This window comes from Megalobrama amblycephala, linkage group LG2 (genome assembly GCF_018812025.1).
Source record: "Megalobrama amblycephala isolate DHTTF-2021 linkage group LG2, ASM1881202v1, whole genome shotgun sequence".
NCBI classification, from domain to species: domain Eukaryota; kingdom Metazoa; phylum Chordata; class Actinopteri; order Cypriniformes; family Xenocyprididae; genus Megalobrama; species Megalobrama amblycephala.
The window spans coordinates 6,912,291-6,935,136 of record NC_063045.1 but is presented as its reverse complement, the minus strand read 5'-3'; the positions used below and the strand labels follow the sequence as shown (position 1 = coordinate 6,935,136).

General features: G+C 37.0%; 2 protein-coding genes across 2 annotated transcripts; one reads left to right on the top strand and one right to left on the bottom strand.

Annotated features, from left to right (window-relative positions):
* The first annotated feature begins 5,165 nt into the window (after nt 1-5,165).
* On the top strand, nt 5,166-16,772 carry LOC125263347. Its single transcript, XM_048182358.1, has 6 exons — nt 5,166-5,189; nt 5,279-5,422; nt 10,003-10,320; nt 10,531-10,833; nt 16,286-16,426; nt 16,521-16,772. Exons 3-6 carry the CDS (start codon nt 10,077-10,079, stop codon nt 16,535-16,537), a joined length of 705 nt encoding a protein of 234 aa, XP_048038315.1. The 5' UTR covers nt 5,166-5,189; nt 5,279-5,422; nt 10,003-10,076; the 3' UTR covers nt 16,538-16,772.
* A 4,172-nt stretch (nt 16,773-20,944) lies between these two features.
* Nucleotides 20,945-22,575, bottom strand: LOC125263345 (zinc finger BED domain-containing protein 4-like). Its single transcript, XM_048182352.1, has 2 exons — nt 21,646-22,575; nt 20,945-21,412 (listed from the first exon to the last, which is right to left on the bottom strand). Exons 1-2 carry the CDS (start codon nt 22,475-22,477, stop codon nt 21,390-21,392), a joined length of 855 nt encoding a protein of 284 aa, XP_048038309.1. The 5' UTR covers nt 22,478-22,575; the 3' UTR covers nt 20,945-21,389.
* Nucleotides 22,576-22,846: the final 271 nt, after the last annotated feature.

The following is a 22,846-nucleotide window of genomic DNA, read 5'->3' as shown; positions in this document are numbered from 1 at the left end:
GTCTTTCAGGGTTATTATTGTTCAGTCAGAGCTGGTTAATGGTGTTCAGATCAGACGTCTCTAATAATAATAATGAAGCTCCTCTACTGACTGAACACAAACACACTGAAATATAACAGCTCTCTATTTTGCTTTTTTCAGTGACAGATTTTATTTATTTTTTTTTTATTGAAAGGCTTTATTGTTTATGTTTCTCTCAGATGAGATGCTGTATATTTGTCAAATGTATTTGCTTGCCTTTATAAATAAAGTTTCTCAGTCTGAGGTTCAAGAGTCTCTCCATGTTTCATTATATGTCTATGACGCCCCCTGGAGGACAATAAACAGCTTTGCATGATTAAAGCAATTTAACCAATTATTTGTAAAAGTTTACACGATTATCAAACTCATTCTTCGTCTTATACCACTGAAAATATTATTTTATCATTTTTAAAAAAAAAATGTATTAAATTATTATTTGTGTATGCTGTCTTAAAGATTTTCAGTCATAAACTACTTCTAAAACAGAATAACATTAATATAATGAGTTTGTTTCCCCATATGAGCTCTTTTAACGCTTTCAGGGTTCCAGTGTTTCTTTCCAAAGAAGTGTCTTTCCAAAATATGTAAAATAAACAGAGAGATTGATTATGGCAGTCAGAAGAGAGAAAGATGTCAAAAATTACCGTCACTCCCATAGCCGGTGTATTAGAATCACCTTTACAACAGCATTAACTATTTTTTAATGCCAAGGTAATATAACGCAATGTATAGTGTTATAAATGTGCATAATATTCTTAAAAATACACTTTGATAGATGTTAATAACAGTGGAAGCGCGTCATCACAGTCTGTGAATGTTTCTCATCTCCAGCAGGAGGCGCTCGGCGCTTCACAGTCTTTTTGGTCTTACTGGAGACACTGGTGCACTAAAATGTTGAGTATTTTAGTCTCTTTTTTTCAACCCTTGTCTACATAGTGGATGTAGTCATGTGTGTAAGCCACTGTGGTGAACAGGTTACATATAGACTTGTGTTCGGTCCCACTTTATATTAAAGGATTAGTTAACTTTCAAATTAAATTTTCCTGATAATTTACTCACCCCCATGTCATCCAAGATGTCCTTCTTTCTTCAGTCAAAAAGAAATGAAGGTTTTTGATGAAAACATTTCAGGATTTTTCAAAGTTTGAACTAAATTGTCATATACAATATGCTAGTGCAAGTATATAACATTTAGTTCAAACTTGACCTGTGGAGGGCAGTATTACACTTAGTATTACTTAGTCTACACTGCTGGAATTATAATAGAGAAGAAGAAGAGAGCTAGTTCAAGATGTGCATTTATGGTTAAAATGTATAAAATTAAAAAAAAAAAAAAATTAGAAAATGAGTGATGGCTTTTCTAGATAAGACCCTTATTCCTCGTCTGGTATCGTTTAAAGCTCTTTGAAGCTGCACTGAAACTGTAATTTTGACCTTCAACCGTCTGGAGTCCAGTGAAGTCCACTATAAGGAGAAAAATCCTGGAATGTTTTCATCAAAAACCTTCATTTCTTTTTGACTGAGGAGAGAAGGACATGGACATCTTGGATGACATGGGGGTGAGTAAATTATCAGGAAAATTTAATTTGAAAGTGAACTAATCCTTTAAGTGTATTTAACTTCTTTGTACGTACATTAAAAAAGATTAATTGTAGGTACAATGCATTTTTGCTGCTATTGAGGTGGGATACAAGTAAGGTTAGGGACAGGTTAAGGGTCAACAGGAAGATGCACAAATATTAATTACAGCTTAATTAATTAATTAGCAGTATTTGTAAGTACTTTCTAAATAGCCTACATGTATCTACACAGTAAGCGCATTGTATCAAATTAATTTAAATGTTAGTACATAGTAGTTAAAGACACTAAATATAAAGTGGGTCTTCCCAGCTAACATTTTTTGATTCCTAGAACTTTCTGGGAACGTTAGTTTCTGGTTCCCAGAACGTTCCCAGAACAGTTAGCCGTGTTAATTCTTACAATTACATATGTGATATTGATTGTATACAACAGTTCAACAAACAAGAAGTTAACACTGAGTTTCATTTTAGACACAACATTTTCTGTTTTTCCTCTGTTTCACAATGAATAGAAGGTGCCAAACAAATCCACAGAAGATGTTACTGAATTAATCTGTGTTTTTGAATGAATCATGTGAGTCAATGAATCAATGACTCATTAATAAATACGTCACTATCTTCGTTCTTGACTCAATCAGCCATTTTGAAAGAAATCAGATGAATGAATGATTCAATGACTCACTCCAAAAGACACTGGGTCTCATTCACTAATAGTTGCGTAGATTATTTTGTACGTATTTGTATGCACAGGAGAACTTGTTACAGAAAATATCCACCTAATTCACAACACATTCATACACACATGAATTTGTTCTTAAGTTCGGTGTGGTTTTAGTGAATTTGGAGGATTCTAAATGAGCGGCCGCGCGGTTAGTCATTTGCATAAAACACGCCCAAACCATCTCCATATAAGGGCTTTCCGCACACGCTTTCCTTTTAGCCTTTCGTCACTCACGTCGAACTTGCCGCTGTTTGACTTGACGCCACCTACTTGTAGATTTATTTTCAGATTTAAAGTTTTTTTTTTTTTTTTTTTTAAGAATCATTTCATTTTTCAGTATTCAACATTTTATTTTCATAACATTAATCTCATTGCATTACTTGTGCAAATTTAAATTTTGTAAAAATGAACTGCATTGATCAGTCTGTGTAAATACATTTAAATACCTTCTGTGCCACTTCTGCAGTGCAAAGATGGATTTTATCCATACAAAATCTTAAATATATTGAGAAATCATTTTTGGTCAATATTGCATTTACAGCTCACAGCACTACACATCAGTAGATACGGATCTCTAATCCAACTCTCATGCAACATTTCTCTCTGCTATTAGTTTACATACAAGGCCAGAAATCAGCAAAGATCAGCAAAAGCTTGTTGATTCTCATGATGTTAAAGGAGATGGACGTGTGAACGGAAAGTAACTGAGGTCACAAGCCGATAAATATCACAGTTCAGTCATGGTTCAGATCAATCTGAGTGTTTTCAGACATTTTAATAGTTACTATCGTGAGCTTTACAGTGAACCGATGAAGAAAATGTTTCTCAAATTGGTTTTGCTCTGTTTCTGTTTGTGGCGTCTGGATGGTGAGTTTGAAATGTGTTTTTATGGCTTTTGTCTTTGTACTGCTGCAGAATACTATTTATTCCACATTTAAATTATTAAAAGTGTTTTAGTGAAGCTTCATCAATCCAACATCAAGTGACTTTAATCTGTGAAAAACTCTGATCTTCAGGTGTGTTTGGTGATGATGAAGTGGAGTATGTGAAAGTGCAGTCGGGAAATTTTGTCACTCTAAACTCTGATCTTACTGAAATGAAAGATGATGAGATTCAGTGGAGATTTGGAAATGAAAACACTTTAATAGCTGAAATCAATAAACGGGCCGACAGAATCACTGCATATGATAACGGGAGATTCTGGAAGAGACTGAAGCTGGACAATGAAACTGGATCTCTGACCATCACAGAAACCAGAAGTGAGCATAATGGACTTTATCAACTAAAGATCAACAGTGTGATCAAGAGTTTCAGTCTCTCTGTCATTGGTGAGTCAATATTTGTTTAACCTGTTTTATGTTTCAATGACCACAAACTGTAATTATTAATCCAAATACCGTTTTGCTTTTTGCTTCTTTTTTTTTTTTTTTTTTTGCATTTGTTCTGTTGTTTTTTGGTGTTACTCATTTCAAAAATATATTTCAAACTATTTAAGTAAACCACAAAAAAAACAAAAACAAAACAAAAAAAAATACTCTTGATCTGAGATGAACTCTGTTTTTCAGGATCAGGATTTAGAGGTGCAACAAAGTCAGAGTCAATGAAGGAGGGAGATTCAGTCACTCTCAAAATTAATTCTCTTAAAATTCTGGATAATGATCTGATTCAGTGGTGGTTTAAAAGCACTTTAATAGCTGAAATCAATAAACGGACCGACAGATTCACTGTATATGATGATGTTCTTGATGGGAGATTCAGAGACAGACTGAAACTGGACAATCAAACTGGATCTCTGACCATCACAAACATCACAATGAAACATGCTGGACTTTATGAACAACAGATCCATCATACGAGGGTTTATTTCCATCTCAATGTCTATAGTGAGTTAAATTTTTGTTTCACCCAGTTTATTTTTAATGACCAAATTCAATATTAATCCACACACAATTTTGCTTATTTATGTTGTTTATATTATTAATTTCAAGTTTAAGTAAGTAATTTAGTATTAATCAGTATTAATTGGTGATAAACCCTGTTTCTGTTTGTTCTCCATGTGTGTGTTTGATGATACAGATGAAATAACAGTGAAGGAGGGAGATTCAGTCACTCTAAACTCTGATCTTACTGAAATGAAGGATAATGATGTGATTCAGTGGAGGTTTATGAATGAACACACTTTAATAGCTGAAATCAATAGACGGTTCAACAGCTTCACTGTATATGATGATGTTCTTGATGGGAGATTCAGAGACAGACTGAAGCTGGACAATCAAACTGGATCTCTGACCATCACAAACACCACAACTGAACATGATGGACATTATGAACTACAGATCAATGGTGTGAGCAAGGGTTTCATGCTCACTGTCCATGGTAAGTTAAATAGTGGTTTAAGCAGTCTAAATCTAAATCAGCAAAGTAAATCTAATCAAATTACTTTTAATGACTAATTAGCTTTTTCAGATTTATATTTAACTTTCTATTAAATTTTTCTTTTGATCATCTTGATTCCTCTCAATGTTTCTTGAATATCTTCATTCATCCTCATTTCTCTTTATTCTCTCATGTTTTTCAGCTCGTCTGCCTGTTCCTGTCATCAGCAGTAACTCTTCACAATGTTCATCATCATCATCTTCATGTTCATTGGTGTGTTCAGCTGTGAATGTGAGTCATGTGACTCTCTCCTGGTACAAAGGAAACAGTTTATTGTCCAGCATCAGTGTGTCTGATCTCAGCATCAGTCTCTCTCTACCTCTGGAGGTGGAATATCAGGATAAAAACACCTACAGCTGTGTGCTGAACGAATCCCATCAGCAACCAGACTCAACATCTGGACATCACTCACCTCTGTCACACATGTTCAGGTACGGCAGTGCTGATATTAGTTGATGTCAGCGCTGATATTAGTGTTTATTGACTGATCTGATCTCAGTTTGATGTTTTTATTCCTCAGACTCTGTCCACTGTTGTGGTCCTACTGAAGCTGTGATCCGATTGGTCCTCTCTGCTCTGGTGGGCGTGGCTACTGTCATTATTCTGGTTTATGACATCAGATCCAGAAGAGCTGAACGAGATCAAGCTCATATTCACACATCAGGTACATGATTGATGTCACACTTATTTTGCATATATTAATATTTGATTTATTAATTATGCTTTTATATGTTCATCATTTTCAGGAAGTATTGCAATCTAAAGCAGAACGCTGAATTTTAAAGATTCTTCAAGTGTGTTTTTGTCATAATAAACACTGATGATTATTTGAGCTTCTCTCTCTTTCAGTGTCAGATTTTTAAATTTTTGTAAGGCTTTATTGTTTATATTTCTCTCTGATATATAACAAAAGTGTATAAAGAGACACACAGATCTCACTTTACTACTGCTGTATATTTGTCATGTATTTGCTTGCCCTTTATCAATAAAGTTTTCTCACTCTGACGTTCGTGAGTCTCTCCATTTCTGAATTCGGAACCACATACTACCATGCTATTCTTACTATTTCTGCCATAGAAAGACATGGTAAAAGTATGATACTATTATTAGTTTTATTAGATTTAGAGTCAAGCGCCCCTGGAAGAATACTAACTTTACGTACATTTTAAAAGGTTCAGCAGTGTAAAGCTTTACATAATTAAAACATTATTTATAAATGTTTACATTATTATTAGCTCATTCATTTTATTTACAATAATAAACAAACATCTTCTCCTTTAACCTGAGCAAACACTGATTTGGGACACATTATAATATACTTCGACAATACAGTGAAACACATAAACACAATATATCAGAGCTCCATTTCTTTAAATCTCTAGTGTGATTTGTCTCTGTGTCTCATCTGAGGATCAACAGCTCCATCTAGTGTCTCACCCTGAATCATGTTATCAGGAGTGATTTGACTGACATAACATGAGAACACTTTCTCCATTCTGTTCTTGAATCAATGTGGCCCCTATTTATACCGCCCTCACAATGACCTTGTTCTGTGTTTTCTTGTTAAAGTAACCAATTATTCCAACTTCTGTTTTAAACTGCTTAAACTTCTCCTTTTCTGAAAGCAGCATTCACATGAACTCTAGCTTGTTCACATTATATTATGTTGAGTGTCAATCCACAGTCTACGAGTCTCCAGACTGCATGTGTTCTCTGATCAAGTGTCTCTTGGTTTATAACAATTATAATAATATCATCAGAGATATTCTCACTTCCTCAATACCTGTGAGAATTGATGTGACTTCATGTTGATTTTGCTCGCTAAACAACAATACATTCTCATCTCAATATGTACTGATATGTACAGCAAATGTTGGGATTCCTCTGGACTGTGCTGTAATATACAGTTGTCTCTTGTTGTTTTTGTGTGAGTGTTTCACTAATGCGGTGTTCACTCTGAACAAAGTGAGCATTTAGAGCATCACAGCAGTGTCGTGATCTGGTGAATAATCATATGAAGATATCGGAGAAGACTTTCATGCACACAGTTACAGCAGATTATCTGTTCCTGCTCCATAAAGCCATTAGAGAAAATCAGTCTGAGAGGAGAAACTATTGAGACATTTGATAAGAAATGAACAACAAAAGAGCTGAAGACAGTTACAGGAGAGAGCAGAGACAAACACTCACAGGATCTCATGACAAGATCAAACTGTTGCTTTAAGACATTTTAACACTTTATGTGTCAGTTCATTTCTGTTCAGAGTCACACCATTGACTTACAGGAAGTTGACGCCTACTGGAGCTCAAAGTGTCAATGTTCAGAGCGTGAATTAACCAAGAAAAAGAGAGAAAATATAAGCTAAGAAAGTTGGTGATGATGACACTTATGAGCAGTTATTTTAGCTGACAGTGTAGTTTCACTTCACTTTACTACAGACCAGCCTCACATCAGCTCGTCTGTCATTTTATTACTGAAGTAGTTTTGAAGAGTTTGTCTCTTCATATTTGTGGACTGAAATTATTGAAGATGTTTCACACTGTTTTGCTCTGTTTGTGTTTGTGGCGTCTGGATGGTGAGTTTAAATGAGTTTTTATTGTTTCTGTTCTGGTACCATGTAATAAATGACTGATTAAATTAGTCAGAGAGGATCAACATTCACTGTTATTCTCATATAGAAGTAATCTGTGATTTTAAATGAAGTTTAAATTGAGGTTTATACTCAGTTATTAGGGATTGATCAAATAAAATATAAATGAAACTCATGAATGAAAATAGTTTTGAATGAAAGATTCAATGATTTACTAATAAGGACTTCAGTCATTTAATTACTGGACGAATGAGGATTTTTGAACTAATCTCTTGAATAAATGATTAAATGAAAATAAATTCAGTCACTTGTCTCCACTTAATGCTGTAACAATATAATTGATACAATCTTTATTTGAAGCATCTACTGCAGTTACTTTCAACTATTTTTTGATCACTTCCATAGACATCAGTGTTTATATCTGAAGTAAACTTTTATCCAAATGTATCATTCCATATTATAGGCTAGAGTGGGGAAAAACACACCCTTAAGGACTTTGTAATTTGTTTCTATGAAACAAAAGTTAAAAGTGTCCAGAATAGTTATCATAGTTTTAGTGACAATTACATAAGTTATAAACCAAGTATGAAAAATGTCCAGTTTTCATGTTATCAGAGTTTTAGCAAAAAATGTAATTTGTATCAAGGGGGCGTTTCCCCCACTCCCTATCCAATAATTTCAAAGTTTGACAGAAATTACGAAATTAAAAATAAATATATATATATATATATATATATATATATATATATATATATATATATATATATATATATATAGCCTAAACAAGATAGGCGTACTATTAAATAAAAATAATAATAAAGAATCCTACTAGAATAATTAACTGGAATATTTAATCAGACATGAACTAAATAGACCGCTACTGACCTGATACCTGAAATGCCATTTGTGACTTGAATCAGTGTTCATAAAGAACCTTCCGAATGAAGCGATTCACTAGAATGAATTGGACTTTCCAAAGCTACATATGAGAGGAGGACTGTTTAAGATGAAAATATTCAATAGAATAATCGTACCAGCGCTATCTAGAGCTGACAGTGTTGTTTACTTCAGCTCGCTCGTCAGTATACAAATGTGACATTAAAAACAAAGATTTCGGCACTAATCCTAAAGCTAATCATTGGGAAAAAAGTAGCTTTTTACTGGATAAGCTTGTTTTGAAAGCAGAGCTCTTCTCAAAGCTATAATTGTTTTGAGTGTCATTTTCTATTACAGACTTGCGCAAAACTTTTGCAATATTTTCTAAATGTTGATAAAGAAATGACGGCGTTTCCATTTACCAATGTTATGCGACTAAAACATAATTTTTTTTCAGCTTGTGGTAAGTCGTTCCAAAAATCATGGCAATGGATGTTAGTAGGTTTACTAAAGGGTTAATTGGCAGCAATATAATCACCACTTTTGAAAGGTAAGAAAGACATCGTTAAAACAGTCGACGTGACTGCAGTGGTTCAACCTTAATGTTATGAAGCGACGAGAATTTTTTTGTGCAAAAACAAAACAAAAATAATGACTTTATTCAGCAATATCTTCTCTTCTGTGTCATTCTCATATGTTGTTTACGTCCAGCGCTTCCAGTTTCTACACTCTTAGAAAGGATAAGTTAAAACTGACTCAAACTGTGTTAAATGCTTACACATCAGTGTGTGAGTTTAGGGACAACACTCATTGTGTTAGTTTTGACACATTCATTGTGTGATGATTTTAACGCAGTAAATGTGTCAGGAAGGTGATCTGTTAACAAGCAGAATCACCAAAGGAGAAAATCACATTGACTTTTTAATATTAGAATTTGTTTGGGCTGTTGTAACTGAATCATAACAGCCAGACAAGCAAAGAGAAAAGATGATCAGGTGGTGCTGGTTATGTTTTCACATAATCATTATTTGATCTGAATCACTGAACTCATTTAGAGCCCAATCTCTGAGTTAGATTTACATTATTGATTACAGCAGCACTGTGATTCTGCAGCACAAGATCAGCTTTATCAATATAATCCAAAAGACTTCTTAAAAGTTGTTCTGATTAGAAAAAAAAAGTCTCTTTCTTTTAGACACACAGACATCAATAATCAGCCTGTGAATCTCAACAATGGTGAGAATAATAAACCATGTTGCAATGCACCAAAATTAATCCACGGCTCCCATCATGCATTGCTGCATGAATAAATTATAAGCTGAAATGTCTTAGTAATTTCCTTTATTCTGACTATTTTACTTTTTATATAGCATTCATAGAAATAGCTGCTGTCTCGACTCTGGAAAGTTTATAAAATTATTTTGTGATATAGCCTATGTATTTTTAATAATACACTTTACAAATTATATATAGTTGTTTTTATTTCCAGACCATTAGTATGTAGTACTATATTCTGTCACCTTTGAAGGCCCTTATGTGGCCTTGCCACAGATTTGAGTGTGACATTATTCTTGTTAGTAAGTCTCTCTTTTTATTTACTTATTGATACATATAAAACTCTGTTTAACTATTTATCCTTTCATTCAGCATATTTTTGTGCTGCTATGGAATATTATTAATTTCACATTTAAATGAATAAAAGTATTTTAGTGGAGCTACATTAAACCAATATCAAGTGATTTTAAAGCTTTAATCTGTGAAAAACTCTGATCTTTAGGTGTGTTTGGAGTTAATGGTGTTTGGCCAGTGTCAATAAACGAGGGAGATTCAGTCACTCTAAATCTTACTGAAATGAAGGATGATGATGAGATTCAGTGGAAGTTTGGATACAGAATCACTTTAATAGCTAAAATCAATAAACAGACCAACAGCTTCACTGTATATGATGATGTTCTTGATGGGAGATTCAGAGACAGACTGAAGCTGGACAATCAAACTGGATCTCTGACCATCACAAACACCACAATGAAAAACGCTGGATATTATAAAGTACGGACCAACAGTGCACGAAAGAGTTTCGACCTCACTGTCCGTGGTGAGTTAAATATTTATTTCACCTGTTTTATATTTTAATCAGCACAAAGATGCAATTATTAATCCAAACTCTATTTGCTTCTGTTGATTCATGATATTATTCATTTACAATTTATACTTCGAACTATATGTTTTGGTAAACCATCAAATGACTGTATTAATCTGTGACAAACCCTGTTTCTGTTTGTTCTGCGTGTGTTTGCTGATACAGTAGTGAAAGAAATATCAGTGACGGATGGAGATTCAGTCACTCTACACAATGATCTAACTGAAATGAAGGATGATGATCGGATTCACTGGAGTTTTGAATATGGACCTGTAATAGCTGAAATCAACAAATGGGCCAAAAGCTTCACTGTATATGATGATGTTCTTGATGGGAGATTCAGAGACAGACTGAAGCTGGACAATCAAACTGGATCTCTGACCATCACTAACACTGGAACCACAGACTCTGGAGTTTATGAACTTGACATCAACTACATGAAGATGATTTTCATTCTTAATGTTGATGGTGAGTTAAATATGTTTCCTTGTACATCATTTATTCAGAATCTTGACTGAAGCAACTTGATGTTGTAAGATCCCAAGCTAGGTGACATATGCAGTATATGCAACATCTTGTTCCCTCATCTCAGGGAACCAAGTTTATGTGAGTAAACCTTTCAGTTCGGTTCACTTCGACATTGCGTTTGTATGAACATCATTCATTCAAAAACTTTTCCTTCAGCCAACCTTCTGCAAGAAGCCTATAATCAAGAAAGATTTACTCATCATGATCTACATGCTGCAGTGAAAAATGTCTTCTCATCCCCTGTTGTGTTCCGGTGAGCATTCGGATAAGGATGACCTCTAAGGATGGCCTCTCCTGTGCAGACCCAGTCGAACCATCTGATGGCCATGACATCCCACACAGCAAAAGGACTCCGTGGCGGATCCACCGCGGAGGTATCGCGCAGAGGTGGAAAGTCCAGGGCTCAAAAAGTAAAAGTCCTGCCATATTTTTTTTTCCACCCACTGAAGCGGTGTTAAAGTTAACGAGATAATTAAGTAATTAATTGAGTGATGATTTGAGCATTATTGAAGACACCTGATGATAACAAGCAGAATCACCAAAGGAGAAAATCACAATTTTTAAGACACCATCACAGAGGTCAGGGTTTGCTTTAGTTGAGCTCTTGACCCTTGACTTTTTGATATTAAAATTTATTTGGGCAGTTTTAACTGCATTAAAACCAACCAGACAAGCAGAGTTAAAAGATCAGATGGTGTTGGTTATGTTTTCACATAATCATTATTTGATCTGAATCACTGAACTCATTTAGAGCCCAATCTCTGAGTTAGATTTACATTATTGATTACAGCAGCACTGTGATTCTACAGCAGAAGATCCAGTTTTTTTTTCAAAATAATTCAATCATCAAAAGTTGTTCTTAGAAAAAAAAAAAAGGCTTTCATTTAGACACAGACATCAAAAATCAGCCTGTGAATCTCAACAATGGTGAGAATAATAAAGCATGTTGCAGTGCATTCTGGGTGCCACTAATCAAAACTCATCCATGGCTCCCATCATGCATTGCTGCATGAATAAATTATGAGCTGAATTGTCTTAGTAATTTCTTTATTCTCACTATTTAAATTTTGCTGTTTTTCTGTGACTTTTTAGTAGCTTGTTTTCTAATGTTCAGAGTTGATCTGTTTATCAGAATATGTTGCTTGTCACCGTCGTTGAGATTCATACGCTGATTCTTGATGTCTGTGTGTGCCTAAAAAAAGATTTTTTTTTTGTTGTTGATCAGAACAACTTTTAAGAAATCCTTCATATTTTATTGATAAAACTGATCTTCTGTAGAATCACAGTGCTGCTGTAATCAATAATGTAACTCTAACTCAGAGATTGGGCTCTAAATGAGTTCAGATCAAATAATGATTATGTGAAAACATAATCAACACCACCTGATCATCTTTTCTCTTTGCTTGTTTGGCTGTTACAACTCAGTTACAGCAGCCCAAACAAATTCCAATATTAAAAAGTGAAGGGTCAAGAGCCCAACTAAAGCAAACCATGACCTCTGTGATGGTGGCTTAAAAATTGTGATTTTCTTCTTTGGCGATTCTGCTTGTTATCATCAGGTGTCTTCAATAATGCTCAATCATCACTCAATTAATCACTTATTTATCTCATTAACTTTAACAGCGCTTCAGCGGGTGAAAAAAAAAAATATAGCAGGACTTTTACTTTCTGACCCCTGGACTATACACCTCTTCCGCGAACGGACCCGTATCGGAGTCCACTTGCGCACAGTGACGGATCTGTAACGAAGGCGGATCGCGGACCCCGCCTTGGCTCCGCGCTTGATTAAACCTTACCTCCGCGGCGGGTCCGTTTGGGACCCGCAAATTGATACAACCGTTACAGTAAAGGCGCATGCGCGTCCGCGGATCCGACATGGGTCCGCTCAAGACCCGCTGATTGACAGTAGAATTTATGGCGTCGCCCAGATGCGGACCTGATCCTCTGGGCGGCGTCAAAACGAATGTGACAGTCACGCGAATTTGGCGACTTGAATGCGGATCCGCCTAGGAGTCCCCTGCTGTGTGGGATGCCTGGAGCGGCACTTGGAGGATTGGATTGCCCCCACTGTGCAGATATAAGTCTCCGGACTCTCAGGCCTCGTGTGGCCATCATCCAGGGTGATAAACTTGCTCAACAAGTCTTGCCGCGCTTTTTCTCTGCCACCTTTTTCGAGCTGAGGAGGACGGTACTGTGAGTCCATAATATTGACCTTTCAGGGTCACCTATAACCCCCAGCTGCAGGCTCTTCCAGTGCACTTCATGGCCACCGATCTCCACCCATCCCCTGATGCACAAGATGTAGTGTCCTTTGGGGCTACAGAGGACGATGAGGAGGAGGATGATTTCATAACAGTGGCAGCGTCAGAGAAGATGAATGGTCCAACAGCCCGCTGGATTATACCATGCCCCGTAGCAGCAGACCTATAATGGAGGTCCCCTGAGGACCAGTTGATCAGCTCGTATTGCAGTGGGCACCCCATACCGAGCCAGCCCAAAGCCAGCAGGACGAGTGCATCCCCCAGACAGACCACGGCTGGAGAAACGTCCTGTGGAGGACCGCTCCCTTTTTTTCCAAGGTGCACAACAAATTATCCAAGTTGTGGGAGGCCACACAAATGAGTGCAGGGTCCTGGGTCCTTCCTCCAGTCATCTACGAATGGCACTGACCAAGTGGAGTATGTGAAACTCCCTTCTGTGGAGTATGCTGTCATCATCCACCTCTGTCCTGCATCTTCATTGAACTGGAGAGCGAGAAACAATATCTCTCTCTTCTAAACCTTGCTGTGCCACTGCAAACTTCACTGGCAAAGTGGTGGGCCAGAGTGGAGCGCTTCATTAAAGCACAAAATCAGTCAAGGGCCATCAGCCACTTACTGCAAAAGTGTGTTGGTGTGAACCCTCCTGCATGCTCACGGTCTTCCTCATCACATCACACAATGAGACCACACGTCTCTTCTGCTGCTGCCCGACGTGAGCAAGAACCGGTGGTGAGACTGAAGCAGCCAAGGCATTGTCACAGTTCGAAGAGTCAGAGGCCTTGCCCTGACAGAGACAGCAAGCCGGTGCCAGAAACAAAGCCGCCTCAGCAGTATGCAGAGTAGGGCTCCTGTATATGCATATCTTGTATACCTGCCATGGTTCTCAGAATTGGTGGAGATGGGAATGATATGGCACCCCGACCTGCTTTTTCAGCACATTGAACACTATCTCCAAGGCCAGGGATCCTTCCTCAAGAGACTTTTCACAAATTTGCAGGGCAAAGACCCATCTAACTGCCCAATATCAATTATTCTTTCCTTCCTTCAAGAGCATTTTGATAACTGCCGTATGCCTTCCACATTGAAAGTGTATGTGGCTGTTATAACTGTGTTCTTCGTTCATGTCGATAATCACCCAGTCAGTAGAAATGACCTAGTGGTACGATTCTTAAAGGGACAGGACCCCCTTTCGAGCCCTTGCAATCAACGAGCTTGCACACGCTCATACTTGCCCTAGCCTCTGTTAAACATTTCAGAGACCTGCAGCCACTGTCAATTGATCACTCGTGCATTGAATTTGGGCTAGGTGATTGCAGAGTCACCTTAAAGCCTAGGAAGGGTTATGTACCTAAAGTGCTTTTGACCCCGTCTAAAGCACAGGTCTGCCTTCCGTCCTGAAGCACTGGCTGGGGCGAGACACTTAATACACTCTTGCTATGCCATGTACGCATGTTGCGTGTTTATAATGAGTGCTCTAGACAGTTCAGCCTCTCAGAGCAGTTATTTGTATGCTTTTTTTGCGGAAGCACAAAAGGCCTGCCTTTGTCTAAGCAAGAACTGTCGCAATTGATTGTCAATGCAATTGAGTTGCCTTATGGCTCTAAGAGCATGGGATGTCCTATACAGCTACAAGCCCACTCCACCAGGGGAATGGCTTTTCGTGGGCATGGGCAATTGGTATATCTATTCAGGACATTTGCATGGCTGCAGGCTGGTTGTCACCCAACACTTTCATTGTATATTTTAGATGTGTCATTGCTTGCCTCACACGTCCTGCCTATCAAGCCTCAGTTATAATCCACCATTTCATGTCCTTTAATGTTTCACCAGTGTCAACTCCGCCCCGTTCCCAGTGTGATGCAACATAATTTTAGTTACCGGTTCTGAACTTCTTGTAGTTTCGACCAGGTCCTGTAGACTGGGATGTATGTTTGCCAAGAGCCCCAATATTATTGCCAAACTCATGAATCTGTGTGTGAAATTTGACATACTTAGCCAGGACCTCCCCTGCTGTAACACGGCGTGGTTTTATACGCTCCCCATAAGCGTTAGCAAATTCAATATTAAAGTGAACCGAATTGATAGGGAATGTCTCCGGTTCCTCTCATAACTTCCCTAAGATGAGGGAACGAGACATTGAGCATACTGCCATGTCATCTGGCTCAGGATCTTGCAATATCAAGTTGCTTAAATCAAGATACGGAAGGAAATGTGTTCAAGTGCTGTCTTATATAGTGCGGGAAACCCCCCATATTTTGCACGCTTGAATGCCATTGGCCAGTGTTACTGGCATGATTAAATAAGGCTTTAGTGGTAACACTTTACGTTCAGGGTACATGAATTATCATGAATTCATGCATGAATTATGCATTAATATCTCATCATCAGGAAATATAAGAAAAGGCATGAATATGAACATGAAAGTTCAAGCCTTTACACACAATGTACTGTGGCCACAAAAGGATTTGATCTTAACTTTACTGCTTTATTCTTAAACATTATAAGCCAATTAAGTCAACAGCAATGCCTGGGAAGAGCTGAGAAGGAATTCAGTACATATACACATTTGTGTCCACAGTACATTGTTTGAATAAGGCTTAAACTTTCACATTCATATTCATGTCATTTCACAATAATGCCATCATTAATAGCACATCGTTCATCAGTGTTTCAACGGACCAAGTCACCACTTTAGTTGAGGGGCCACACATGATGAAGTCATGAGAGGCTAATGCTTAACTAATGATGACTACGGTCAACAGAATTCATGTGTTATGTGCTGTGATTGGCCAATTTTGGGGTCTGTCCATGTACCCGCAGCCAAATGAACATGCTTGATAACTCAGATCATAATTAATGAAAAGTTCTAGCCTGTATGCACGCATGAGGTAATGTGGATTTTCTGTGTATTCCTTAATGAATTAAAGACTTTGAACTAGAGTTAGTTCCTGATGATTCATGAAATATTAATGTAGGCTACCCTTGTCATAAAGTGTTACCGCTTCAGTAGTATTTGGAGGAAGGGGTTTCCCCATAAGCGTTTGCAAATTTTTGTTTTGATATTTTTTGATATTATAAACTTTAGATATTAGATTTTATTGACTGATCTGATCTCAGTTTTTATTCCTCAGACTCAGACTGTTGTGGTCCTACTGAAGCTGTGATCCGATTGGTCCTCTCTGCTCTGGTGGGCGTGGCTACTGTCATTCTTCTGGTTTATGACATCAGATCCAGAAGAGCTGAACGAGATCAAGCACATACTCAAACATCAGGTACATGACTGATGATGTCATTTCTTACAAACTGATTTAGATATATATTTGTGAGATTTAATAATTTATGCCCCTATATGTTCATCTTTTTCAGAAAGTATTGAAATCTAAAGCAGAAATCTGAACGTCAAGTGTGTTTTTGTTCTTCTAGTGTTTTTGTCATAAATACTGATGATTATTTGAGCTTCTGCTCTCTCTTTCAAAGTCAGATTTTTAAAAATCCAAATTTTAAAGGCTTTATTGTTTATATTTTGTTATAAGGCACACACATCTCACTTTACTACTTCTGCTGTTCATCTGTCATATGTATTTGCTTGACTTTATTAATAAAGTTTTCTCACTCTGAGCTTCAAGAGTCTCTCCATGTTTTATTACATTTATTATGTTGAGCGCCCCCTGGAGGAATACTAACTTTATGTAAGCAAGTAGTGTGCTTGTACTATTCCTCACGACTGAAGGGCGTCTTTGACTGTATTCACAATACAGCATGCCTCAAATACCTTATTGCTTTTATAAAACAGTTGCCACAAAATATAAATTAAAGCAAAAATATGAAGTAAAACCATTAAATTCCATCCTTCAGCCAGAAAATGACATTAAAAAGGAAAGAAAATGTTTCTAGATTTAATGCTTGATTTGAGCTCAAATGAAAACAGGAACTGTTCATACGCTGTTCCTTTTAAAAAAAACAAACACAATATATAATATTTCCACACACTTCTACAGTTGTGAATGGGACACTAGGCAACAGCAAGTATCATTTTTGAGTTTTCATCAGAGGTGGGTAATCCAGGGGTCAAAGAGTAAAAGTCCTGCCATATTTTTATTCCACCCACTGAAGCATTAATGAGATAAATAAGTGATTAATTGAGAGATGATTGAGCATTATTGAAGACACCTGATGATAACAAGCAGAATCACCAAAGGAGAAAATCACAATTTTTAAGTTACCATCACAGAGGTCAGGTTTTTTTTTTGTTGAGCTCTTGACCCTTGACTTTTTAAATGTTAGATTTTGTTTGGGCTGTTGTAACTGCATTAAACCAGACAAGCAAAGTTAAAAAATGATCAGGTGGTGTTGGTTATGTTTTCACATAATTATTTGATCTGAATCACTGAACTCATTTAGAGTTCAATCTCTGAGTTAGATTTACGTTATTGATTACAGCAGCACTGTGATTCTGTAGCACAAGATCAGCTTTATCAATATAATCTGAGGGATTTCTTAAAAGTTGTTCTGATCAAAAAAAAAAAATCATTCTTTTAGGCACACACAGACATCAAGAATCAGCCTGTGAATCTCAATGATGGCGACAAGCAACATATTCTGGTAAACAGATCAACTCTGAACATTAGAAAACAAGCTACTAAAAGTCACAGAAAAACAGCAAAATTTTAATAGTGAGAATAAAGAAAATTACTAAGACAATTCAGCTTATAATTTATTCATGCAGCAATGCATGATGGGAGCTATGGATGAATTTTGATTGGTAGCACCCAGAATGCATTGCAACATGCTTTATGATGGTCACCACTGTTGAGATTCACAGGATGATTCTTGATGTCTACGTGTTTAAATGAGCTCTGTTTTTTATTTTAAATCAGAACTCTAAAAAAAAAAAAAAAATTGTATTGATAAAGCTGATCTTGTGCTGTAGAATCACAGTGCTGCTGTAATCAATAATGTAAATCTAACTCAAAGATTGGGCTCTAAATGAGCTCAGAGATTCAGATCAAATAATGATTATGTGAAAACATAACCAACACCACTGGATCATTGTCTCGTTTGGCTAGCTGCTACAACAGCCCAAACAAAATCTAACATTAAATAGTCAAGGGTCAAGAGCTCAACTAAAGCAAATCCTCATCTCCACGATGGTGTCTTAAAAATTGTGATTTTCTCCTTTGGTGATTCTGCTTGTTATCATCAGGTGTCTTCAATAATGGTCAATCATCACTCAATTTATCACTTATTTATCTCATTAATGCTTCAGTGGGTGGAATAAAAATATGGCAGGACTTTTACTCTTTGACCCACCTCTGGTTTTCATTTGATCCAAAAGGGGGAAAAATAGAGAGATACAGCAGTCAGATAAGAGAAAGATGTCAAATTAACCATCACTCTCTCAGATACACCCTCACAGCAGTGTTTAGTTTTTCTTTTTTAATGTAATGCCAAGGTAATATAACAGAACGTACAATGTCATAAATATACATTTAAAAGAACTAAAATATAAAAAAAAATCTTTGATAGATGTGTGATGTTGATAACTGGAAGCGCATCATCATGAATGTTTCTCCTCTAGACGGTTCAACCCGCTCGACGCTTCACAAGATTTTTTTCTCTTGTTAGAGACATTCACTAAAATGTTCAATATTTAGAGTGTATTTATTTTTCTATGCCTTGTTATGGGTATATAGCCTACATAGTATACAGTTAAACTATGAGGATTATTGTGCAAGCTCATCACACTTGAATTTCAGGCCTCCACACTTCTCAGTTTCTTCAGAAGGAAAGACCAAAGAGATTCAAAAGAGTTATTTTACTCAGATTTGCCGAAATACCAAAGTTCTGCAATCAAATAACCAGAGATCTTGTTATAAACTGAAGTATTTTTCATTAAATTTCCCAAACATCAAATCTCTCTGGTAACTAAATGCAACCAATTTCTCTAAATGAATAATTACATTTGCATGTTACTGTGTTTTCTCATTAATATTTGAGGATGAATTTTGTTGTAACAATGCAGGCAAACCTTATAAATGTTATAAATGTCACTGGTGTTGGGGTCAAAATGGATGCTGCTAACGGTTTTCTTTACAGAAATGTGTTTGATCTGTTGGGTAGATAAACAGCTTCTGCTGGATGTTTGTGGGTGAAGTGTTTTTTTGTTTTTCCAAGTACGATAAGCTCTTGCACGTACGCTTTAAGAGTACATGCTTTCACTGCGTGATGTAGCCTGTTATAATACAGTTAGATTTCCCCCAAACATCAAGATATGAGGATAAAATCTGGATGACATTTCATATCTTTTTATACTTATTTCATAGGACCGAGTTAAGCAATATCACACGAGCAAGAGTGCTGTTTTTCCTGAACATCAGCACGATTGCAAATTTGATACTGTTTTTATGCAACAGTTCAACAAATAAAGTTAACATTGAGTTACATTTGAGATGCAATATTGTCTGTTTTTGCTGTTTCACAATGAATATAGTTTTACTATAAAAAAGTAACAGAACACAGAAGAAGCAATTACACATATCTGAGACACACAAAGCACAGTTAGACCTTGCCAGGCTTTTTTACATTAAAATACTGGCAACACTGTTGCCAGTAATTTACTGTTGATTGTACAGTTATTTACTGTAATCTACAGTATGTTACTGTAAAGATACCATGAACTAAATTAAAACTCATGTTACCTCATTTCATTAGCAGAAACCAACTGCCTTAAATTGTCCAACTACCATTTAAATTTACAAACTAATATTATTATACGTTAATAATGCGAACATAATTATGAACGTATTTCTTTAGAGTTCACTGAAACATTTTAAATAATGATATTTTCACTGCATCAACAACTACAGTCACCATCTATTAAATAAAACAACACACAGCATATCACCAATGTCTCTTGAGCTTCTCCTGAACCTAAGCACAGGCTCTACTCTTCAGCACAATGGTGACCCACAAAACTCAATTTTACAGTAAACTACTGGCAACAGTGTTGCCAGTACATAACTGTTTTTTAACTTACAGTTTGTTACTGTTAAAATACATTTTGTGGGCGTGTCTTTTTATCTTACACCTTTAACCCTTTCAACCCCACAGGAACATCCTCTAGTGTCCACACTACAGAGTAAAAGTAACATTGACGCTGTGTTGCAGTGAGATAATTAAGTTAATATTTAAGTGATGATTGAGCATTAATGATCAGAGATGGGACCAAGTCACACATGTGCAAGTCTCAAGTAAGTCCCAAATATTTTTTTCTTGGGCAAGTCAAGTCAAGTCCTGTAGTAGGTCAAGTCGAGTCCAGGTCAAGTCACCTTATTATTGTAATTTTACCTGCAGAATCTGATCTTAATAAAGTGAAAAGACAAGATATAAGTAACTGTCAGTAAATTAAAATAATTTGGATTTGCATTGTAAATACTCATGTTCAGTAAAATACATCATGGAACAAAATTGTAACTTCATAAAATTATTTATTTTTCACTTCTGCCAACAGTGTTTGAAATGTTTTAAATTTTCAACATTGAGTCCATAAAACAAATAACAGCTTAACATCCAACAGACTCCTCTCTGAACACCTCCCTCTCTCTCTCTCAAACACAGTTTACATTCAACATTAAACTTTGTTACATGTCTCCTCTCTCTCTCTCTCTCTCTCTCTCTCTCTCTCTCTCTCTCACACACACACACACACACACACACACACACACACACACACACACACACACACACACACACACACACACACACACACACACACACACACACACACACACACACGCACTCACTCTCTCTCACACACACACACACACACACACACACTCAGAGTATATCCATAAGTCATTACCTCTTTTACAAGGTATTGCACTTGCAAAATATAAGATTCGAGAGGGTCTTGTCTGCAAGCCGAGCACGATGTGGCCTCATGATGATCCCACCATGACTGAAGACCCTTTCAACTGGGGCACTTGAAGCCGGCACTGAAAAAGCTCTCATTGCAACAGGAAAAAGTGCAGGGAGGATACCCCTGTTTACATCCCAGAAGGGCAGACAAGCCTGCCCACAACAAAGACCAAAATAGTTATTTAGTTGTGTCTCTGGGTTGGTGGTTGTGTCCTGCTTGCGGCGTTTTCTATACTCTGAGAATAAGCCAGTGCTCTCTTCCTCCTGGTTTTCATTTTCAACCTCTTGGAATCCAGGACTCTGGGATGTTGTGTCAGGTCACACCTCACGTAGAATCAGATCTAATAAAAACAAAGACAAAAAAGTTAATTTAATTTAAAGGGCAAGTGTGAAACCATGATTGTTAGAAAGTGCACTTTCTCATTCATTATTTCACAGCTCAGTTTGATATGCTTGCAAAATCAGCTCTAAAAATGTATTATATTATTTATACAAATGTTGTGAATTTAATTTCCATAATTTGATAATGGTGACATGCCTAACTGTATATCATGTAAAAAAAAAAATCACCGACCTTTCACCATGTCAACAATGTCATTCTTTATGTCATCGGTGACAAGCACATCATGCTGAAGCCACATCATGGAGAAAGCTGGGTCCAGGACAGCTGATCTGATGTAGAGTGGGTCAGCAAATGGCAGCTCTTCTCCTGATGCTGCTGATAACATTTTCAGATTAACAAAGATCCCCCGGAATCTTTTCTCGAGAGAGCATTGCAGGCTATGGATCATGCTTCCCAGGAAGCGCACTTGCTGTTTGAGTTTTTCCAAATGGTGGTTTAGTGACAATACACAGGGGAGGACAGAGCTGACCGTCACAATCTTCTCTCCCTGAGTAAGATCGGTGGCCTCTGCAAATGGCTGTAGCACATCACAAAGCTCCTTCATCAGATTCCACTCCCTAATTGAGAAGACCAGCTCACTGTGGCCTGTGTCCTGAACAACACTGCACAGTTCCTGATGACTGAATGAGAGCACTGCCTTGACTTGGCGGAGAGTTGAATTCCACCGTGTATTCACAGCAGCGGGTATCCCTCGCTGCCCAAACTTATCTTCAAATGCATCTTTAAAGGTGCTGGATGTATGCAGGAGAGAGCTCAGTTCGGAGCATTTTGCAAAGGTACTGTTCATGATCCGTGCATCCTTGAGACCATCACCAACAGTTAACTGCAGCGTATGGGCAAAGCATTGCTGATGTTTAGGACTTTCTCTGTTGATCATGCGGTCCACAGTCTCCCATTCACCTCTGGAGAGGTCTTCCCACAACTCTGCATCATCCAGATTGTCGTCATCAGTTACTTCACCATCTTGGTCTTTTGGAAAACACACTGTAAATGCTCGCTTCATATTAGCAGCATTGTCAAGTTTTTGTCTGATGTCATATTCATCACATATGGAATCAAAGGCTTCTGATATCCGTTCTCCTGTGTGAGTTCCTTTGAATCTGTTGCACACAGCAAAATCCCCAGTGTTAAATTAACACCCCAAAGTGTACATATGAGTCCATCTTGCTGGGTGTTAAAAAGTAACACTGAAGCAGTGTTAAAGTTAATGGGATAATTGATTGATGATTGAGTGATGATTGACAATTAGTGGTGACACCTGATGATAATAAGCAGAATCACTGAAGGAAAGAGAGAACAAAAGGTGTTAATTTATGTTTTATGGAGTTTCATTTCAAGTCACCATGAAAGAGGTCAGCGTTTGCTTTAGTTG

What these genes read in the sequence shown, in the direction of transcription:
- LOC125263347 (XM_048182358.1), top strand. Translation starts at nt 10,077, where the DNA reads ATGAAGGATGATGATGAGATTCAGTGGAAGTTTGGATACAGAATCACT. An exon ending in TTTCGACCTCACTGTCCGTG is followed by an intron (nt 10,321 to 10,530) that starts GTGAGTTAAATA and finishes TTGCTGATACAG; the next exon opens with TAGTGAAAGAAATATCAGTG. An exon ending in TTTCATTCTTAATGTTGATG is followed by an intron (nt 10,834 to 16,285) that starts GTGAGTTAAATA and finishes TTTATTCCTCAG; the next exon opens with ACTCAGACTGTTGTGGTCCT.
- LOC125263345 (XM_048182352.1), bottom strand. Translation starts at nt 22,477, where the DNA reads ATGAAGCGAGCATTTACAGTGTGTTTTCCAAAAGACCAAGATGGTGAA. An exon ending in CATTGTTGACATGGTGAAAG is followed by an intron (nt 21,413 to 21,645) that starts GTCGGTGATTTT and finishes TGTTTTTATTAG; the next exon opens with ATCTGATTCTACGTGAGGTG.